Genomic DNA, 19,345 nt, shown 5'->3' on the forward strand with positions numbered 1-19,345 from the left:
CAGCAGGAAAAAGAGAAAATAAGCTAAGAAGAAGAAAATAAGAGAGAAAAGAACACCAATAAGGAAGCCGGGAATAAGCTCTTTGCTCAGGAAAGCAGGTGGTTGTCAGCCTGTTGACATGAGGCATTAGGCAGGGTGAATTGAGAATAAGCACAGATTAGAAGATTAAAATCAGTCTTCTGGAGAGGAAAAGAGAATGTATGGAATGGGGGTAGATGTAAGCTTTGGAAAAATAATGAAAAAGTGTACTCAAATTTAAATGGTTTTTAAAACAACACTTGTTGTAAGAGCATTGAACAGCCTATAGGCTGTTCTAATAAATCAGACTCAAATGACAAATTGTGAGTGCTCCTGGTTATAAATGACACTTGATTACACTTATTTTAACATGTGCTAATAATGGCAAAGAAAAAGAGGTAGGGTTTAGGTACTTGCCTAGTGACTGAGGAATAATATGATAGCCTGGACCTACTTACCAGGTGATGCTGCAGGTCTGAGGATGATGGCAAGAAGGCGAGGACGCCATAATGGTATCCCAGTCAATCAAGATTGATTACAGTTACATTGTGACAGGTCCCATATAGAAAACCTAAAATTGTAATACAAACTGTTTTCATAGGAAAGGGCACGAGAATCTAAGACCTGAGTGGAATATGGAAGATTGATTTTTTTTCAATTAGCTATATGTGATGCATATTGCTTGTGTATGAGTAACGTTCCCGTCATCACATGGGTGGTCATCCCAAGTAAGCTGTCTCTGTTATAATCAGTCTACTTGTTCTGCTTTATCCCTTCATAATTTCTAGTTTCTTGGTATGCTAGTACTCTGATCACTGGGTTGTTAGAAAGCTGCTCAGAAAGTAAGGAAGGTTAAGAAATTCTAAGAGTAAATATTTATGGCAGAGGGCAAGCCGTATACTTCTGAGTAATTGTAGCAAGACCTTACTTTGGAAGAAAGAATACAGGCTAATATAAAAGGAACCTGAAATATACATCCCTGGATTCACAGAGTTGGTGATGTTACCTGGTAACGACAAAAAAGTGTCCCCAAATCGCTGAGCTAGCCAAAGTATCTTTTTACCAATTGTACCTCCACATGGCAGCCCTTTGAAATCCATTTCTTTGGAATCAAGTTTGGCTAAAGGAATTTTTTTCCACTGTGTGTGTTCTCGTAGTTGGCCCTGCATAACATGCAGGCTGGGTATCCCTTGGAGAATCAGCTAATGATTCATAAGAAAAGGATGTCAAACTTTATCATTGGAATTCAATCCAGATGAATTTATTGGGTGATCTTCAACCTGATTTGAAAGCCTTAACGTCTGTTCTTATTTTCATTATCTTTCATTATCTTTTCATTATCTTTTATCTTTTATAGCCAATAAAAGAATGGTTATTCTACACCATTCTGTGTAATGTTGACAGGTTTTTTTGTTTTTTTGTTTTTTGCGGTACGCGGGCCTCTCACTGTTGTGGCCTCTCCTGCTGCGGAGCACAGGCTCTGGACACACAGGCTCAGCGGCCACGGCTCACAGGCCCAGCCGCTCCACGGCATGTGGGATCTTTCCAGACTGGGGCACGAACCCGTGTCCCCTGCATCAGCAGGCAGACCCTCAACCACTGCGCCACCAGGGAAGCCCTGACAGGTTTTTTTGTTAGTACTTTATTATTGTTCGCATTTTATTGTGTAAGCCCAGAAATGGTTTTATACTTCAGTCATTAGTTCTTCCTTTATCAAATATTATTGAAGTACTTGAAAAAGAGAACCCGTATGAATCAGTATTTGATGAGCCCACCTTTATGAGAGGGATCTTTAAACCTTGATCCAGAGAAGAGCCTTCCTTGAACTCTGTTGCCGGGTGTGATTGCTATGTTTTGTGACCTCCGTTGAACAATATACCTTTCGTATTGCTTCATGTTTCTTCTTTCATTAGAGCTATTTCTATAGTCGCTTCTCTTTATTGGACTATAAACTTCAGGAGAGTAGGGTCTGTCTGTTCTCTGCAGTGCCCACTATCAGGCCTTGAACATTGGAGGCACCCATTAAATTTGAAGAGAATTAAATGGAGCTGAGAGTAGGATTAAATGGAAGATGAGAAAATTTCTGCCTCAAACAGCATTTTAAAATCTGTTTTCATATCAAAATGTGCCTTATTTATCTCCTAGTGGGAGATAAAGCATTCCTAGGCATATAGGCATATTCAAAACTCTAAGAGAGTATATAGTATAGAAACTTATTTAATTCTATTTAACATGGTACTCCACAAATTTATTTAACGAATGAACTTTTTTGAAGGGTCTGGACTTCAGTAGACAGAAATCACCTCAAATTAATATAAGCCCTAAATGGAATTTTCTGGCTTATATAACTAGTAAGAATTCTTGATGAGTTCACAGAATGGAGAAGCTGCAGGACCTCAGGGCCTGGGCTGGGGACTCAGCAGTCACTTTTCATCCATTTTTCTCTCATGATTTTGTGTGTTTCATTTTGGGTGTTGACCTCATTCTCTCCTAGTGTGGACAGTACTGTGACAGGCCCTTTCAACAAAGAGGGGAACAACCTCAGGTGAAAGGGAAATATTGGTTTTTGCACATTTGAGTATTAATTTTCCAAAATATTTTGGTCCCTGTGTGAATGGTAACACTGTTACCAGTCACTGTTTACTAAGATAGGCCATATCTAGGCCTCTTGTCCACTTAGATGGCCTGGCTAGTGGTGGGATGCCCAGAACCTACTACTTTAAAAGAAGCATTAGAAAAGCTTATCGTGAAGAGCAGAAATAATAACCATCATTCATTCATTCAACAAATATTTATTCAGCTTTTCTCCTAGGCATTAGGGATACAACACTGAACAAAAGAAATGTATATTCCTACTGTTAGGGAGCTTACATTCTAGTGGGTAGTCTAGTGGGGAGATAATAAAGAAGATAAGTAAAACATGCAACATGCTTGACTATAATAAATACAAAGAACTAAAAAATGAGGCAGGAAGGAGGAGTAAGAAGAATCTGTGGGGAGAAGGAGGTTGAAATTTTAACTAATGTGGCCCGGGAAATTATGACTGATGAGAAAGTGACCTAAGTAAAGATCTGAAGGAAATGAGGGAGGAAGCCATGCAGACATTCCATTCAGAGGCAACAGCAGGTGTAAAGGCCCTGAGGTAAGAGTGTGCCTGGCGAGTTTTAGGGAGGACTTGGAGGCTAGAGTGGGGGGTCAGGAGAAGACTGGGAAAAGACAGTAGGAAAGGAGGTCAGGGAACTGACGGGGAGCCAGATGATGCTGGGGTTGCAGCTTGTCATAAAGATATTGTCTTGCCTCTCAGTGAAATGGGGCCAACAGAGGGTTTTATCTGACTCCTGATTTGATTGCTCTGGCTGCTTTGGAGAACAGACTGGGGGGCAAGGGCAGAGGCAGATAATCCAGCCGGGAGACCAATGCCATAACCCAGGAGAGAGATGCTCATAATGTGGACCAGGGTGGTGGCAGTGAAGGTGGTGAGAAATGGTTGGATTCTGGATATACGTTGAATATAAATCCAACAGGATTTGCTGATAAGATGGACACGGGGTGTGAGAGGAGGGGATGTGGGATGACAGCAAGGTTTGGGCCTGAGGAGTGGAAGAATGGAGCTGCCATTAACCAGATGAGGAAGACTCCAGGAAGAGCTAGTTTGAGGGGACTCTTAGGGGGCTCAGTTTTGGATTTGTGAACTTTGCGATGCTTATTAGACATCCAAGTAGCGATGTTATAGGACTGGAGTTCAGGGAAGAGGTCCTGGCTGAAGATATAAATTTGTGAGTCATCAGTATGTAGATGGTATTTAAAGGCATGGGACTTGATTGAGATCACCCAGGGAGTGTGTGTAGAAAGAAAAGAGCCATCAAAGGACTAAGTTCTGGGGCGCCTCAGGTGCCACACGTTGCTATTTTAGAATAGCTGTTAGTTTGTCCAAGAACACTAGTATTCCACAAACACAGTTTGAGGTATGCTGATCTAAAGGAACATATCTTTATAACTACTTCTCTTCAGAACACATAGAATACAGTTCCTTTAGCTGTAAAAATATACTTCTAATTTTCCAAGATGGTACAGTCATCTCAGTAAAGGTACCATAGTCCTAGTAAAGCGTTTTGTGGAAGAAAATAGTTGACTGTGGAATATTCTCTGTGTGTTGTGGGTCAGGTAGTTGCTTAGTGATAGAAGATCCAGACATAGTTAGTATGGTCTAGAATGAGCCTCTAAAACCTCTCTAACTTTCCTGGGCATTCGATGGTCTTGTGGTCTGATTTTTAGTGCTACAGAATTCATTGCTGCCATTCAAAATATTTATTACAGCTGAATTATGTGCAAAGTAAGTGTTTAGTACCACGGGGAATAAACTGTCCTAACCCTCCGGAAGCTGGGGAGAAAGACTTCACCTTCGGCAAACGTGTGATTCAGAAATGAATGCTTCTGGAATTCCCAAGGAGGAGCACTGAGGTAGTAGAAAGGCTTGTTCTGAGTTCTGAAGTTTAGAAAAGGTAGAAATGAGGAAAGGACAGTTTTTGATCCTAAGTATGGGAGTCTAAGTACATAAAACAGAAGGAGATTATGATCAGATTGCTTGCCTAACTAGAGCAAAGAGTGTTGGAGAGAATTGGATTATTATAGAGCTTCTTGTACTGTGTTGGTAATGGGAGCTCTCTCTGGAAAGAGGTGGAAGAAGGTGACTCTTGCAGTGATAGTTTGTCATGCGTTTGTGTCACTTGACTGTACCCCACACTCTACTCTGTGTTACAGAGAACAATTCATTACTGTAACTTTCTTAGGCTATAATAACAATTCTGGCAATTTGATGTTTTTAGACCATTCCCGTGGCTGCTCTTTTCATATCTGTAGAACGTAAACAGATTTTTTTGAAATATTAGTATTTTTTGAAGGATTAATGGTGTAAACTTTGGAAACGTCTTTTACTGCTAGAAGTAGTCATGTTTCTGACATCTAAAAATATATATCTTGCCTTTGCTTTATTTTTCTTTTTCGTTTCCACTAAATTATTAACCCCAACTTTTTTTTTTTTTTTTTTTTTTTCCCTCGGTGTAAACTTTGGAAACGTCTTTTACTGCTAGAAGTAGTCATGTTTCTGACATCTAAAAATATATATCTTGCCTTTGCTTTATTTTTCTTTTTCGTTTCCACTAAATTATTAACCCCAACTTTTTTTTTTTTTTTTTTTTTTGACTCACAGCTTTCTTCTTGCATGAATTACCAAATGAAAGAATCTCATAAAAATGCTACTGAGGGTGATAGTTTGGGGGAATTAACTGTCATGGCACTTATTTTCCCTCTTTAAATGGAAATTGAAAATTAAATGTTACTATAATTTTTCATTATTGGGGAAAATTGGACCATGTCTCCCACTTTCCATATCAGCAATAATCCATGGCAAAAAAAGTTCACTGTTAACTTTTTGACTTGAGGGGAGAGACATTCATATTGATGATAAGTGTATCCTAGAAGTCTGTGTGTTTCATAAGGTTCTGCAAAATTCTTACCTCCATCCTTTTATGATTGTTGAGATGTTCTCCTTGAGCTTTGGGGAGGTGTTTCCCACTCAATGAAGGGTGCTTGAACAATCCTACTCTAAGTGGGAGCTGGGGAGGAGGGGAAAGGAACGAATAACAGCTACAAGATAACTTTTCAAAGTGACTGTTAAGCAACGTTTACTCTCCAAGAAAACCACTTTACCCCTTTACCTTTCTCCTCAAGCTCTCATGTACATCCCACCTCCTCCTCACCATCAGATCACTCATATTTCACTGCAAAAATGTAAGTCCTCAGAAGCCCTCATCTTCACCCCACAAACTTGCCAGATCACCCCCATCTGTACCCTGCCTTCCCGAGCTGAGATTGATGAGCTCTCTGTGTTCCACCTGAAGTTAATCCCTCTACCTGTGTGTGGACATCATCTCATCATCTCAGTAGTTCACGGTTGCTTGAGCTGCTTTTGCATTTATCCCCTCTCTCCTAGAGCAATAATCTGTCTCTACTAGATCATCCTCATGCACACTCCAAAGTGTTATCATATTTCCCGTTTAAAAAATCCCCTGTTTTATGCCTTCCTTCACCTACCTCCTTAATTCTTGGCTTTTCTTGGCAGCAACATTTCGCAAAATAATTCTCTCCACTCCCTGTCTCTACTTCTTCACCTCTCATTCTTTACTGGGTAGCCTGGTGTCCACTGTAACAGCTCTTGTCAGGATCACCCAGCCCTTCCACCTTGCCAGATTCATTGGTTCCTTCTTAGTTCTCATCTTATTTGAACTTCCAGCAGGCTTTGGCTCAGCAGCTGATACCCTTTCCTTTTTGAGCCCTTTCTTCACCGGACAGTTGATGAAGTCCTGGTTCTCTCCCTACCTCACTGGCTGCTCTTTTTCAATGTCTTCTGCTGATATCCCCTCCCGTTCCTATAAAAGGTAGAGTAGCCCGGGGTTTAGACTTCTCCCTCTTCTGTACACTCACACCCGAGCTTGTGTCATCCTATCCCATGGTCTTAAATACTGCTTACATGGTGGTATCTCCTGAATTGATGTTTTTCTGCTCCACGTTTCCACTTGGACTTTTAGTAGGTACGTTCCGTCTAAGACATCCAAAACTTCTTTCTGTGGCCTTCATTTCCTTTACCACCTGGTCCCCCCTAACCTCTGCAACTTCATTTGCTGCCCTTTCCTCTCCTTTTCTCCTGCAGCTCCCACCACACTTACCTACTTACTGTTCCCCTAACTGCCAAGCTCTTGCCTGTCTCAGAGGCTTTGCGCTTGCTGCTCTCTTTGCCTGCAGTGTTCTTTGCCCAGATCTTGGCTTGGCTTGTCCCCTCACTCCAGTGTCAAATGTATTTCTTCAGAGGCCTTCCCTGACCTCCCTGCCTAAAGCAGTACCCCCTTACGTGTTTTATTTTTCCTTCTCAGCACTTAGCACTACTTTAAGTCATATTTTACTTCTCCCCTGCTGGAATATGAGCTCAAGGAGGACATGTAATTAGTTGACGCATCCCTTATCCCTAAGGCTTAGATCAGTTCCTGGCCCATAGGAGACTCTCAGCTCATTTATTGAATGAATAAGTAAATGAATTGATATATATGTAAATATTGTTAAAACAATGTAAACCATGTGACTATACCCTCATGTAAACCATGTGACTATACTCTCAATGTTTTTGAATTCAAAGTACAGAGAAATGTTTATTATGATAGAATGGTTAAACATAATAGAAGAATAGCTAGCCGGGGCTTGCCTGTTGCGTGTAGACTCATATAAAGGAAATTCTTTGAGTTCCCTTCTCTGGAAATAAGTTGTGTTTTCTTGGCTCTTCCCGTGCAGCTGAAGAATAAGTTCATGAAAAAACTGCCACGTGATGCCGAAGCCTCCAACGTGCTTGTTGGCGAGGTCAACTTCTTAGATTCTCCTTTCATTGCCTTTGTTCGGCTGCAGCAGGCCGTCATGCTGGGTGCCCTGACTGAGGTCCCTGTGCCCACAAGGTAAGCTGCTCCATGACCCGCTGGGGTCCACAATGTAGTGATAGGGACAGCTCCTCTCCCTCAGGCTAGAGAACCAAGAGGATGAGGGTACGTCCAAAGCAAACATATTGGAAAGGTTTAACCCGAAATAATGGTTCAGTCGGATTTTCACGCTATCAGATTACTTGGCACTTGTACAGTAGTAATAATAATAACAATTATAATAATTCATTGGGCTACAGAACAGTTTCTTATGGATTAGTCTGTTTAATCCTCATAATGATTATAGGTATGTGGAATTTGTAGATGAAGAAACTGAGTTTGAAAGTTTAAGTAACTTCTCTAAGATCATATAGATGGTGAATGATTCAAAGGTCGGAGTTGCTTTCATTTGCTCTCTGTTTTATTAGAAAATTGGTAGTGGGTACATACATACATGCATATGCACATTATATATATAGACACGTCTATATGTACATATATAGACGTGTCTATATGTATATTATATATATATACACATATGTAAAAATCATTTGCACACTTTACTGTTATGTGTTATGACTCATAAAGTTTTAAGAGGAAGCATGTTACTGTTATTACAATCATGTACTCATTACCCTGCTCAATACTTTAGAAGTCATCCTCTTTTATTTCCTTCTGTGACTGAGCCCAGTAGAGGAGTTAGGAAGCTTGACTTCCGAAGTGCAGTGGGTCAATAGAAGTTAATGCTTCACTTAAACCTGTGCTTAAGAAGAGTTTAAAGAGAAGTTTATAATCTTCAGGTTGACCTTAGAAAATTATCATATAAATAGGACCTCTTTTGGGGGGAGGGTGCCTTTTGTGGGTCCCAGGGGACTTTTCTTTGGGTTTCCCACGTGAGCAGGAAGGGCTGTGAATGCTTAGTGACCTCAGATGATCTGAGTGTGATCAACCAACAAGACAAGGGGGTCAAGGTTTGTTCTGAGCCAACTTAGGAGGCAAATTAGGAGAACATTTCCTATGGCCTCCCAATTTATAGATTACAGGCCATTCTTATCATACAGGCATTTTTACTCCATTTTTGTATTTCTTAGACACTTAAAATAGGAATAATGTTTGTCATATTACAATATAGGAATAATATAAGCAGTCATTGGACAAATGGCAGAGGAAAGGCGATGATCATATTCAATTAATGGGATTATCATGATTTGTGTTTTCTGTAACTTAGCTTTTTGCTTGAAAACATTCCAGCAGAGCCTTGCAGTTCTATCTGAGCAATCACCTGGCGAACAGCTAGCTGACTCAGATCATGGCCGAAGTCCAGCTTGTGTGTCCCTATGGTTTTATTTTTGTCTCTTTGGACTAACTTTACTGGAGCTTGGAAGAAAAAAAAGTGTGCCCAGAAGTGTTAAATTTCTCTTGCTTTTTCATTTTTATTATTATTTTTCTCTGGAAGCTACAAATAAAAAATATTTTTAAAGGCTTTTTGTTTAACAATAATGCAAGTTCATTGAGTAGCAAGTCTTGACTATTTTTGTGTCCCTCTAATCTTCTGTTCCTGTCTGGTTCATTTTCTTCTGTACTGGAGGGTGGTACTAGTCTAAGGGTACAATCCAGCATCATTTGAATAGAAAAAAGGAGCCCAGGCAATTCAAGGGAATGTAATTCAATAATGTCGTAAAGCTGTTTCAGGGCAATAATCTGAATAATATATCCTAGCATGTTAACATTTTTCCAGGAAGTAGTCTTATCCATTTGCTGTCCTCCGAACCAGGGCAAGCTGTAATCACTGAGTAGGGAGTCTCATTAGCTTTTTTGTGTATGAGTAATATGGGGCCATTTACAATGGCTGCATCCTGTGAAATCCAATAAAGGAAATCCTACAAGGAGTGTGGTAGTCATTGTGAAGGATGCCTCTGCAGTCAGCCATGTGCTTTAACATGCATGCCACCCTGTTGTCCTGCAGGCAGACCCGAGAAGTCTGTTTCTGTGCACAACTTGTAACAGCGGTCATTTTTCCTTTTGAAGGTGGAGGAATGTTAGGCTCTTTTGCTTATTATTATTATTATTACTATTTATCATAAACAGCATTACTACTGTGCATCTTTTAGGAAATGTAGTGGTAGCTGCTCCTTTTGTGTAGAGTCCACAAGTTTCTCTATCTCCTCTGCTCTTGGCTTGATCTATTTTAGCTTTCTGCTTGCAGCTGGACTCCTACCAACTGAATGGATGTTCTCCACGTAGGGGCCCTTCTTGCCGTACATGTGAAAGCAAATAAACTCTGTCCTTTGATCTCTGGTGACTTGGTAGGATACGTTTATGATTTTCTTAGCATCTTGCAGATACTTTGCTTGCTATCATCTTACATCTGTCCATAGAGGCTGCCACTCAGTCATATATAGGGGCCACATGGGGATGAACATAATTCCCATTTTATAGTTGAGAGGTGGAGGCACAGGGACGATTCACTACCAGTGCAGACTTCTGACTCCGAGGCCAGGCTTTTAGGGAAAATCTAAGGAGATATCCAGAATGGATTGGAATAAAATACTTGAGCGTTTTCCCATGAAGAATAATCAAAGTTCCTGATCAGTTTGTCCTTTTCTGACCTTGATTTTCACATCTAAGGCAAATAGTTATTCAGGGAGCTCTAGCCCTCTAAAAAATTAGAATGCTTATTACCCCTTTATATCACTGTAAGTTAATATATATTTTATGTTATAAATAGCAATCTGCCTAAAAGCAGTTGTTTGTGCCTAATTGTCAAAACTATAAAAAATTGTGTTAGAGGAATTGGGATGGAGGTCCTGCTAGTTCAGTTCTGTCTCGTGTGACCATCTTCCAGTTGCTCACTGTAATATGGTTGGTTACGGTGGGCTTGCGGTCCTCATGAATTTATTGTGGAAGGTACAGTTTAGCCACATTTTCCAAAGCCACTAAATATGAGCACTGGGTTATTTGATTCACTGTTGTTTTGAAAGAAGGGAGTAAAGGACTGATACATACTGAGTTTATTTTAGAAATAGCTGTGATATGTCAGGAAGGATGGGGGTGCACATCCTCTCTGAAAAGATTGAGTGGTTTAGGAAGGCTGGCTCTTTTTCTGATATTATGCTCTGTTTCTGCCTATAATTATTTTGTGAATGTGAGTATAGCCCAGTGGTTCTGGACACAGATCATCTGGTACTGATTTTTGTTGTGGAGAATGCTAGAGACATCCTCCCCAGGCACAATTAGTTGCATGGAAAAGCGAGCGCATAAGAGTAGAAAGGCCCCATGAAGATTCTCGAGACAACCAGGCACTATTAAAAATTCTAACTATGACTTGTTTCTAGTTATGAGTGAATAAAAACAACTCAGCAACATAAATTATTTCCCCCAAGCCATCAACATGAGCTGTGCCCTTTCAGCCACACAAATTTGATGTTTACTCTAATTTGTTAATAAAGAAAGAAAGCTTCTGTTTAAAAAAAAACATCTGTCCCTTGACAAAAAACAGCTTGAGTCATGAAAGAAGTTTTCAGTACATTATAAAAGCTGAGTTTGGCAAGAGGTACTTCTATCATAAAAGTTGTAACAGCTTTTGCTTCTTTGAGGGTTAAAGAGGAGAGAACATGTTTCGGGCAGAGGGAACTTCAACTTGATGAGTTTTTCTGTGTTGTTAGTTTTCCCAGACCTCTCATCCCCATTTCAACAACGCAGTTCAAATTAGAGGCTTCTTAAGGGTCTACTTTCCTACAGATGAAATTCTTGACCTGAGGTGATGTTTCCTGCTACTTGTAGATGTCTAGATTTCCTCTCTATATCATTTTAAGGAGATGGATTTACTGAATGGTTCCTGCCTGGAGTAATGTGAAAATTTTAACTGATACGTAATATTTTATTTCTATTTGGCACTTGATGATTTCCATTAAAGTATATATATATATATATATATATATATTATATAAAATAAATATATAAGTATATATATAATTATATATATTATATAATATATATAATATAATAAATTTTTATATACAATATATAATATTATATATATACTTATAATAATATATGAGTGTGTGTATATGTATGTGTATATATATATAATTTTTTTTTAAATAAAAATCACATTACCCAGTAAAGGGGAATTGTACCTTTGTATCTAGGTTAGTAAAACACTATAGCTCTCATATGCTGGGTTTATTGCTATAATAAATGTTATGGTCACCACTGGTCTATTACTGCCCTTCATTCTTTGGTACTATTTAGTAAAGAGCAGAGTAAAAACTTGTAGAAAATGTATGCCCTCATCTTATAGTATTTAAGTTAGAGGATCCATTATTCTATCAGTTCTTGGACTAGTTACCCATTGTCTGCCAAAGTTTTTATTTGGGGACTGTTAATGACTGAGAGTATCTTCCTCACTTTCTAAGAAGACACTATTTTGGCTTTGTTGCCATTTAGTCAACCTGATCATTAATTTATGTGCCAGTTGATAAATGTGCATTTCTATAATGTATTTCTAAATGTAAAATAATCATGATGGAGATACTAGGGAGAGGTAGGAAGAGGTAGAGAGTGGTTCTGGAAAGGTTTTAGATGTTACGTATTACTTAGACACTAGTATTTAGATACACTGAAATAATAGAAAATGACGAGCAAAGGAAATCCATTATCTAAAAATGTATTTAGTAAAGCATCCAGGTGTTATGTATTTTCGCTTACCGCACCACATCTGCCTTCTTCTGCCTAAAACTATGGGCTTATTGTCCTGCCTGACAGCTGGCCCTTGGTAGACAGGTAAATAGGGTTGGGACATGTGACCAGCACTGTAGATGTTTCTTAATGAGATTTATATTTTACTGTAGTGGTTAAATATTTTTTTCGGGTGTTGCACTCAAATCAGTGATCTGCCCCTTCAGAAAAATGCATTGTACTGTCCATAAAAAAACACTTTATAATACTGTATGTAGTGGTATATAAATTAGGTCCAGCTTCAAAGGAAGAAAAGTTCTAGTTAGAAGAACTAAAATCCAATTCTAATAATGACTTCCTTCATACCTGAACAGACTTTCGCACCTGCTGATTGCTTTTGCTGTTTCTTCTACTGTGATAACACTTGAAAGCGAGTGTACCGCTCCACTCCAGAACTGGTTTCTAAGCAAATAAATACTGAATGGTTTTATGGTTATTCTGGTATAAAATATGGGTATTCAGACTTTCAGATTTACCTTCTTGCATTCTCAAATTTGGTTTTTTTTTCCTTCACTCTTTGGATTGAATTTTATGATGAAAAAAGGAACTACCTATTCAAGGGCATTTGGGAACAGACCCTAATACCTTGAAGAGTGCTTGCTATCAGTCCTTTCTTATTTAAAATGCGGTGTATAGGAATAAATTAGTAAAAAATAAAATTTTACTAAGAAAAGTCCTAAGCCATTCCTGGTCCCATAAAATCTTACCGAAGTTTTCTTGTCTTCAGCTAAGTATCCACAACATCTTTCCCCAGAGTGACGTATGGAAGTCATAGTGGGATAGCTTTTCTCTGTGAAGTCACAACTCTGGTATATAGGTTGGGCAGGTATTATTAAGCAGAACCGTGTGCTGAAAAAAACAGGAGGTAAGAAGTCCTGTCTATCTACTCTGTCATTTATTAGGGACAGTCTTTGGGCTCATCCATAACTTCCTTGAACCTAGGTTTCTTCACCATTAAATGGAAATAAGATACCTGTCCTTATTGCAGAGGCTAGTAAGAGTTTAAATGATGTGTGAATGTGAAATTCTTTGCAGGCTTTAAAAAGCTGTGCAAACATAGGATATGATCATTTTTATTGTCCTCATTATCTCCACGTTAGGTAAGATATGATCATAAATAAGCAAGGAAGGGATTTATCTAGTGTTGCCTTTTGTCTATGTTTTTAAATTCATTTACTTACCGGGTTTCCTGCTCCCCAGTTGAGACATGCATCTTTGCCCTTATGATCAGTGAGGGATTCCTTCCAACATGATAAGGGGTGAACTTAAGTGGAGATAAGCTCATTATTGCGAGTTTCAGGACCTGCTTGCTATGGAACAGTGCTTTGTACATTATCCAGAAAACAAGTTTGGAAAAGAAACTTGTTGACGCCCATGAAAGAATTTTAGCTGTGCATGGTGCTTTATTTTGAATTTCTCTCATGTTTTTCTTTCTTTACTTTGGCTGTCAGCATGTGGCTTACTTGTAGAAGACTTGGTTTTTGCTGACTCCCAGCCACTTCTGAGTAGAAATATTTCTTAAAAATATGGAGAGGATCATTTGTCATCATCCATATTGGGTAAAGAAACGTCAGAGAAATCTGAAGATGTACTAAGTCTTTCTCGTTATTGTGCTTAATGGATTTTCTCCAAAGATTCTGAGAGTCAGAAGAAAGGGAGAGAGAAGAAAGTTTAGAAAAGAAAGATTGAATGACTCATAAAGTGAAGCTTTCCTTCTCTGTGAGGAAGCTTCTCAGGTTTCCATGCTAAATTCTCCCTTGCTTCCAAATAAGTGAAAAACAGTTTGTGCTTCACAACAGTGTGAAAGAGTATCTTTCATATTAACAAGAATATTACCTTTGTTTTAAAGGTGAGTTCTAGACCTAACCATTTTATGAATTAGGGTAAATGTGTCTCAGTGTTACGTGTGTTGAGTTTGATGAAATGTGTGTTATAGCCTTTGCTTCTTTCCTCTTCCATTAGGTTCTTGTTCATTCTCTTAGGTCCTAAGGGGAAAGCCAAGTCCTACCATGAGATTGGCAGAGCCATTGCCACCTTGATGTCCGATGAGGTAGGGAATCGGGAAGATGGTGATCTGTGAATGTCCTACTTGTGTTTTCATACTGTGAGTTGGCTGTCACAATTTATTCAGTTAGAATTATGTAGTTACCAACCTTCTTAAAACATGAGGTACAGTTGTTCATGCAAATGAGCTGACATCTGCATTTGATAGTTTTCAAAAAATAAATTTTATGTTAGAATAAGTCATATTTTCCTTTCTTCCTCTAAACTGAGGTATGTTAAATATTATTTAAAAGGTTCAAGACACTGTATTAACTTAATCTCTTAAAGTGTTTAATATATTAATTCTGGAAACTCGTGTCCATATACTGTGTTGTTTCAGAAATGATGGGTTCTATAAAATAATGCATAATAAAATGGATAATGCATTTTTTCCCTTAGGTATCAAAAAGTACCTGTTTTTGTGGTTTTCTTATCTTGTGGGAAGGAATGATACATATACTAAAATGCATTAGCAACTGTTACTGCAGAGCATCTAGTACGTTGGAATTATGACCATACTCTCCTAATAGCTTGAATGTCATTACACACATTGTAGACATGACGAAACTCCAAACTGGTCTCATAGGAGGAGAAATACTATGAGAATATGGGAGCACTAATTTCTGCTTTTGCATCTTTTTAGCTTACTGTTTTCTCGAATGTTTTGTTTTTGCTTCATTGATTGACATGTTAGCTTCTCCGTGTGTTAAGTGTAGAATAGAGCATTTAGCTATGGCAGTTCTATATGGTGATTACGAGATGGTTACTTAATCTGAGAGCATTGATGGATAGCAATGCTGTTTTTTTCCCCTTGAGGCAACTAAGCATCTCAGTGGGTTCTTTCATGTATTTTTGCATATTTATGATTTCTTTAAAAAAATGATTCCTCCTAAGATGTATCAATTAGAAATGCTTTAGGCTGCAAATGACAGAAAATTTGACTTATTGTGACTTAAACAATTTAGGGTTTATTTTGTTCACATATGAGGAAATTTGGAGGTAGGTGGTTGCTGGAGTTGGTCTAATTTAAACTGCTTAATGATAAAATCAAGTGCCAAGGCTCTTGCTTTGTGGTCTTAAGATGGCTACTACCGTCAACTCCAGTTACGTCATCTGTATGCAAGGCAGGAGGAAGGAGGAAGGGAAGTGTTAGCTGTGTCTGTCTCTTTTAACAGGTATTCAAAAGCTACCCCCCATCCCCCTTCTTTTTTAATCTCATGGGTCAGAATTGCCCATCCTTATCATCAGGGTAGGCTGGGAAAATGACGACTTTCCAGCCTCTACTAAGGGAATTAGCAAGAGAAAATAAGGCTGTGGCCAATTGTGTCCACTACAGATGATATGCTGGCACTTTGTATTGCCCTCCCCTCAACCCCACAACCCCCAGACCATTGGTGTTGTTTGCTTGATAGCTTTTAAAAATTCTAATTGAGGAGAAGAGTCTTAGTAGCGATCTTTAAGAATAGGTAAGGGTATCAAATCAGGGCCATCTTCTCTCCTGGAGACTAAAGAATTTGACTTAACGAGGTATGAAAGTCTTAGGTTATGTGTAAAGGACTTTCAGATCATCAGCCAGGTTAGAGGAATGGAGCAATTGACAAAGAGGATTATGGACATGTGGAGGCTCCTTCTTTGGATATTTGCATACAAGACATAGAACATTTGCTGCCTTGGATGGTTTAGTTATTGCCTTGCTAAAAGATAGACAGATGATCACCTACTTAAAGCCCTTTGCTTTAACACACGTTATTTGTGTGTTTGAGAGCTGCAGTGTCTGAGTCTTAACTCAGTCTTAACAACCAGCTTGAACTTACCCTTCTTGAATTATAAGCAATGGTTTGGCGCAGTAGTTTTTATTTTGGGGAATGATCTTCAGTATATTTCTCTAAACCATTTTCATCTGGCTTCCATCACAACTATATCAGTAATGGTGCATACTAGTGGGAGATGAAAGGCAATGTTGTTTTATGGTATTGATAGAAAAAATCTTATAAAAGAAACACAGCTGTTTTCTCATGCCTCTACCTATGTTCTTTGGGTTCATAATCTGAATACCAAAATATTTTGGGGTAAGCTGAACAATAGCAAATATGGGGCTATGGTTATAGTAATGTTAAAGTGGATTATGGATTGCATTCTTCAGGCTCTACATGTTGTGAGGCATGTGGAGAGCTCTCTTGTTGGATCAGCACATCTCTTTTTATTCTTTAGGTGTTCCATGACATCGCTTATAAAGCAAAAGATAGGCAGGACCTGATTGCTGGCATTGACGAGTTCCTAGATGAAGTCATTGTCCTTCCCCCCGGGGAATGGGATCCAGCGATCAGGATAGAGCCCCCTAAGAGTCTTCCGTCATCTGACAAAAGGTAAAATTTTCAGGCCATTGGGAGTTTTCATCCTTGAGAAGGAGGTTGTGTTTAGAAAAGAAAAGAGGTTCAGCCAACTGCCCTAAGATTTTCAGGTTTCCATTCAACTTGAGGTATTATCTCAAATGAATCACACATGTGCCTTGGTTTGACATTTCGTTGACACTGTAAAATGAATGTTATATGTTGTGATTAGTGATGACAAATTAGAGATCTCAGATTATGATATTGGAATACATTGTAGAGATTTTTTCGGATTGTTTCGGGGACTCCTTGTACATGTGGAAAGATTCGTTTACTCAAGATGACTCCCTGTAGGTTTAAGAGGTTAAGAAATTGGATGATATAATTGAGAAGCCATTTTCTAGAAATCTTTGTTTTTCCAGGTGAAACAATTTCCCTCTTATACAACATGCAAGTTATTCAACTTTCTGTTCATCCACTCATTTGTCTTGGCTCTCAACAGAACACTTCAAAAGTTGTTTGTTAGGATGGCAGCCGGAAATAATTATCTTTCTCCCAAAGGGTTTTGGGTCCATCTCTTTATCAGCTAGTGCAGGACCCGGCTAAGAGGCAGGTGAATGAAATAAACTAATCTTTTGGGGGGCTCTGTTGTCTTGCTTAGAAAGAATATGTACTCAGGTGGAGAAAATGTTCAGATGAACGGGGACACGCCCCATGATGGAGGCCATGGAGGAGGAGGACACGCGGATTGTGAGGAATTACAGCGCACTGGAAGGTAACTTATGGATTCGACTGTCATTCATGATGAGGTTCTCTTCTGATCTGAATTTACCTTCATCTTTCTGTCAGCATTTTATTCACCTGTTTGTACTTTTGTTTGGTCAGCCAGCACACATTTATGGTGTATCTGTTAGCCACAGGCACTTGGGATGCAGCAGTGAGTGAAAGAAAAACCCCTTTCCTTATGGGTCTTACCTTGTAGTGGTAGGAGACAAACAATGAACAAATAACGAAATGTGGATCTGGTTTTATGGGGCAAAATAAAGCAGAAGTAGGGAGTTTCTGTGATGGGAGAAAGGTATTAGGTATTACCATGAGTGAGGGGTGTTAGAGAGAAAGAGAGCTCGTGGGTGGGTGTTGCAGGAAGACTGAGTATTGTGCCAGTCTTCCCCACTTGGCTTTCATGATTCCCTCTCTCCCTGGTACATTTACTCAGAAGTGGGTAGCATGTTACAGAAATGAGTAACTCCCAGGCTACCATCTCCTGGGCCTGCAGTGGGGAATTCAGGTTTCCCAGATCGCTTTGGTTAAATCTCTCTACATTAGGATTTCCATCACGGTTAGGTTCTCCATTTCATTTTGGGTTAACTATAGTTTTAAGTAGGATACTCATTTATGAAGATACGGTTTTTTAAAAATACTGAAGATTTTTTGAAAACACAAAAGTCAGTCATTTTAATATGCAGTTGAATCTGGATGAAATTATGTTATTTTCTTCCCCTGATGACCCACTTGGGTTTCTCTCCCAAATTAAGAGGACATTATTTCTCTTCTCTTCCGTCTTAAAGAATAGAGAGTAGGGGCTTCCCTGGTGGCGCAGTGGTTGAGAGTCTGCCTGCCGATGCAGGGGACACGGGTTCGTGCCCCGGTCCGGGAAGATCCCACATGCCGCGGGGCGGCTGGGCCCGTGGGCCATGGCCGCTGAGCCTGCGCGTCCGGAACCTGTGCTCCGCAACGGGAGAGGCCACAACAGTGAGAGGCCCGCGTACCGCAAAAGAAAAAAAAATGAATAGAGAATAGAACCTTCTCTTTCCCCCATTTTTTTTTTCTGACTGGTTCTTTACAAACTATTTCCATTAGGAATATACTTTTCCTTTTATACAGATATAATTTTTGGGATTTAACTTTTTAATTTAATCAGACTGTTATTTCCTTCTTCCATATTTTACCTTCCCTAAATGTATTGCATGTCTGCAGCATGCCTGGTACCATGCACAGCCCTGTGCGTACCAAGAAAACTGAAGCAGGGCACTGAGTGCAGCTAGGATAGACAGACAGGCAATCCTGAGAAAATGTGATAGCCCCTAGTGAATGTCTGAACTATGAATGGAGGGTCCAGACCTCGGAGGGCTGTTGAGCTCTGAGGGAGGGCATCACAGGCAGAAGGCACAGCATGGGATAAGGCTGAGCGAGGTTTGGTTCGGGGTGGGTGGGGGAGTGAGTTGACAGATGCATGAGTCAGCTGACTTGCTGACGAATGTGATGGGTCTCAGCTTGGGATGCTCTTCCATGACACACCTGCATGGTTTCCTTCCTTAATTCCTTCCAATCCTCACCCCAGAGTCACTTGCTTGGGAGGCCTGATCTGGCCACTCTAAATTTCAGCCATAGCACTCTAGCACTTAATAACCTGCTTCCCCACTTAATTTTTTCTTTGATGTTTTAGCACCATGCATTTTACTTATTTTGTTTCCCCCACGCAGGAAGTAACTCCATGAGGGTGGGTATTTTTTTCCTGTGTTGTTCACTGCTGTTTTTCTAGCACCCAGAATAGTGCTGCGCATGTCACAGATGGCCAGTAAGCATCTGTGGAGTGAATGAATGAGTGAATGAATGAATGAGGCTGGAAGGGAAGCTATGACAAGATTATAAAGGGCCTTATATGATCTGCTCACATGTTTGGATGTTTTTCTTCAGACAGTGAGAAATTTAATTCATCTACATAGTTCATTCTCGTCTAAAGACCAACTGTCT

General features: G+C 39.4%; 1 protein-coding gene across 4 annotated transcripts in view; it reads left to right on the top strand.

The window, feature by feature from the left end:
- Positions 1–19,345, top strand: part of SLC4A4 (solute carrier family 4 member 4) — a 350,524-nt gene that overhangs the window by 228,897 nt on the left and 102,282 nt on the right. For all 4 annotated transcript variants that reach the window (XM_007446103.1, XM_007446102.1, XM_007446105.1 and 1 more), the window contains 4 exons: positions 7,360–7,517; positions 14,181–14,268; positions 16,473–16,627; positions 17,253–17,366. In XM_007446103.1, coding sequence (XP_007446165.1) covers positions 7,360–7,517; positions 14,181–14,268; positions 16,473–16,627; positions 17,253–17,366 — 515 coding nt within the window. The remainder of the gene's footprint in view (positions 1–7,359; positions 7,518–14,180; positions 14,269–16,472; positions 16,628–17,252; positions 17,367–19,345) is intronic.

Source organism: Lipotes vexillifer, unplaced genomic scaffold (assembly GCF_000442215.2).
Source record: "Lipotes vexillifer unplaced genomic scaffold, Lipotes_vexillifer_v1.1 scaffold933, whole genome shotgun sequence".
Classification (NCBI taxonomy): Eukaryota; Metazoa; Chordata; class Mammalia; order Artiodactyla; family Lipotidae; genus Lipotes; species Lipotes vexillifer.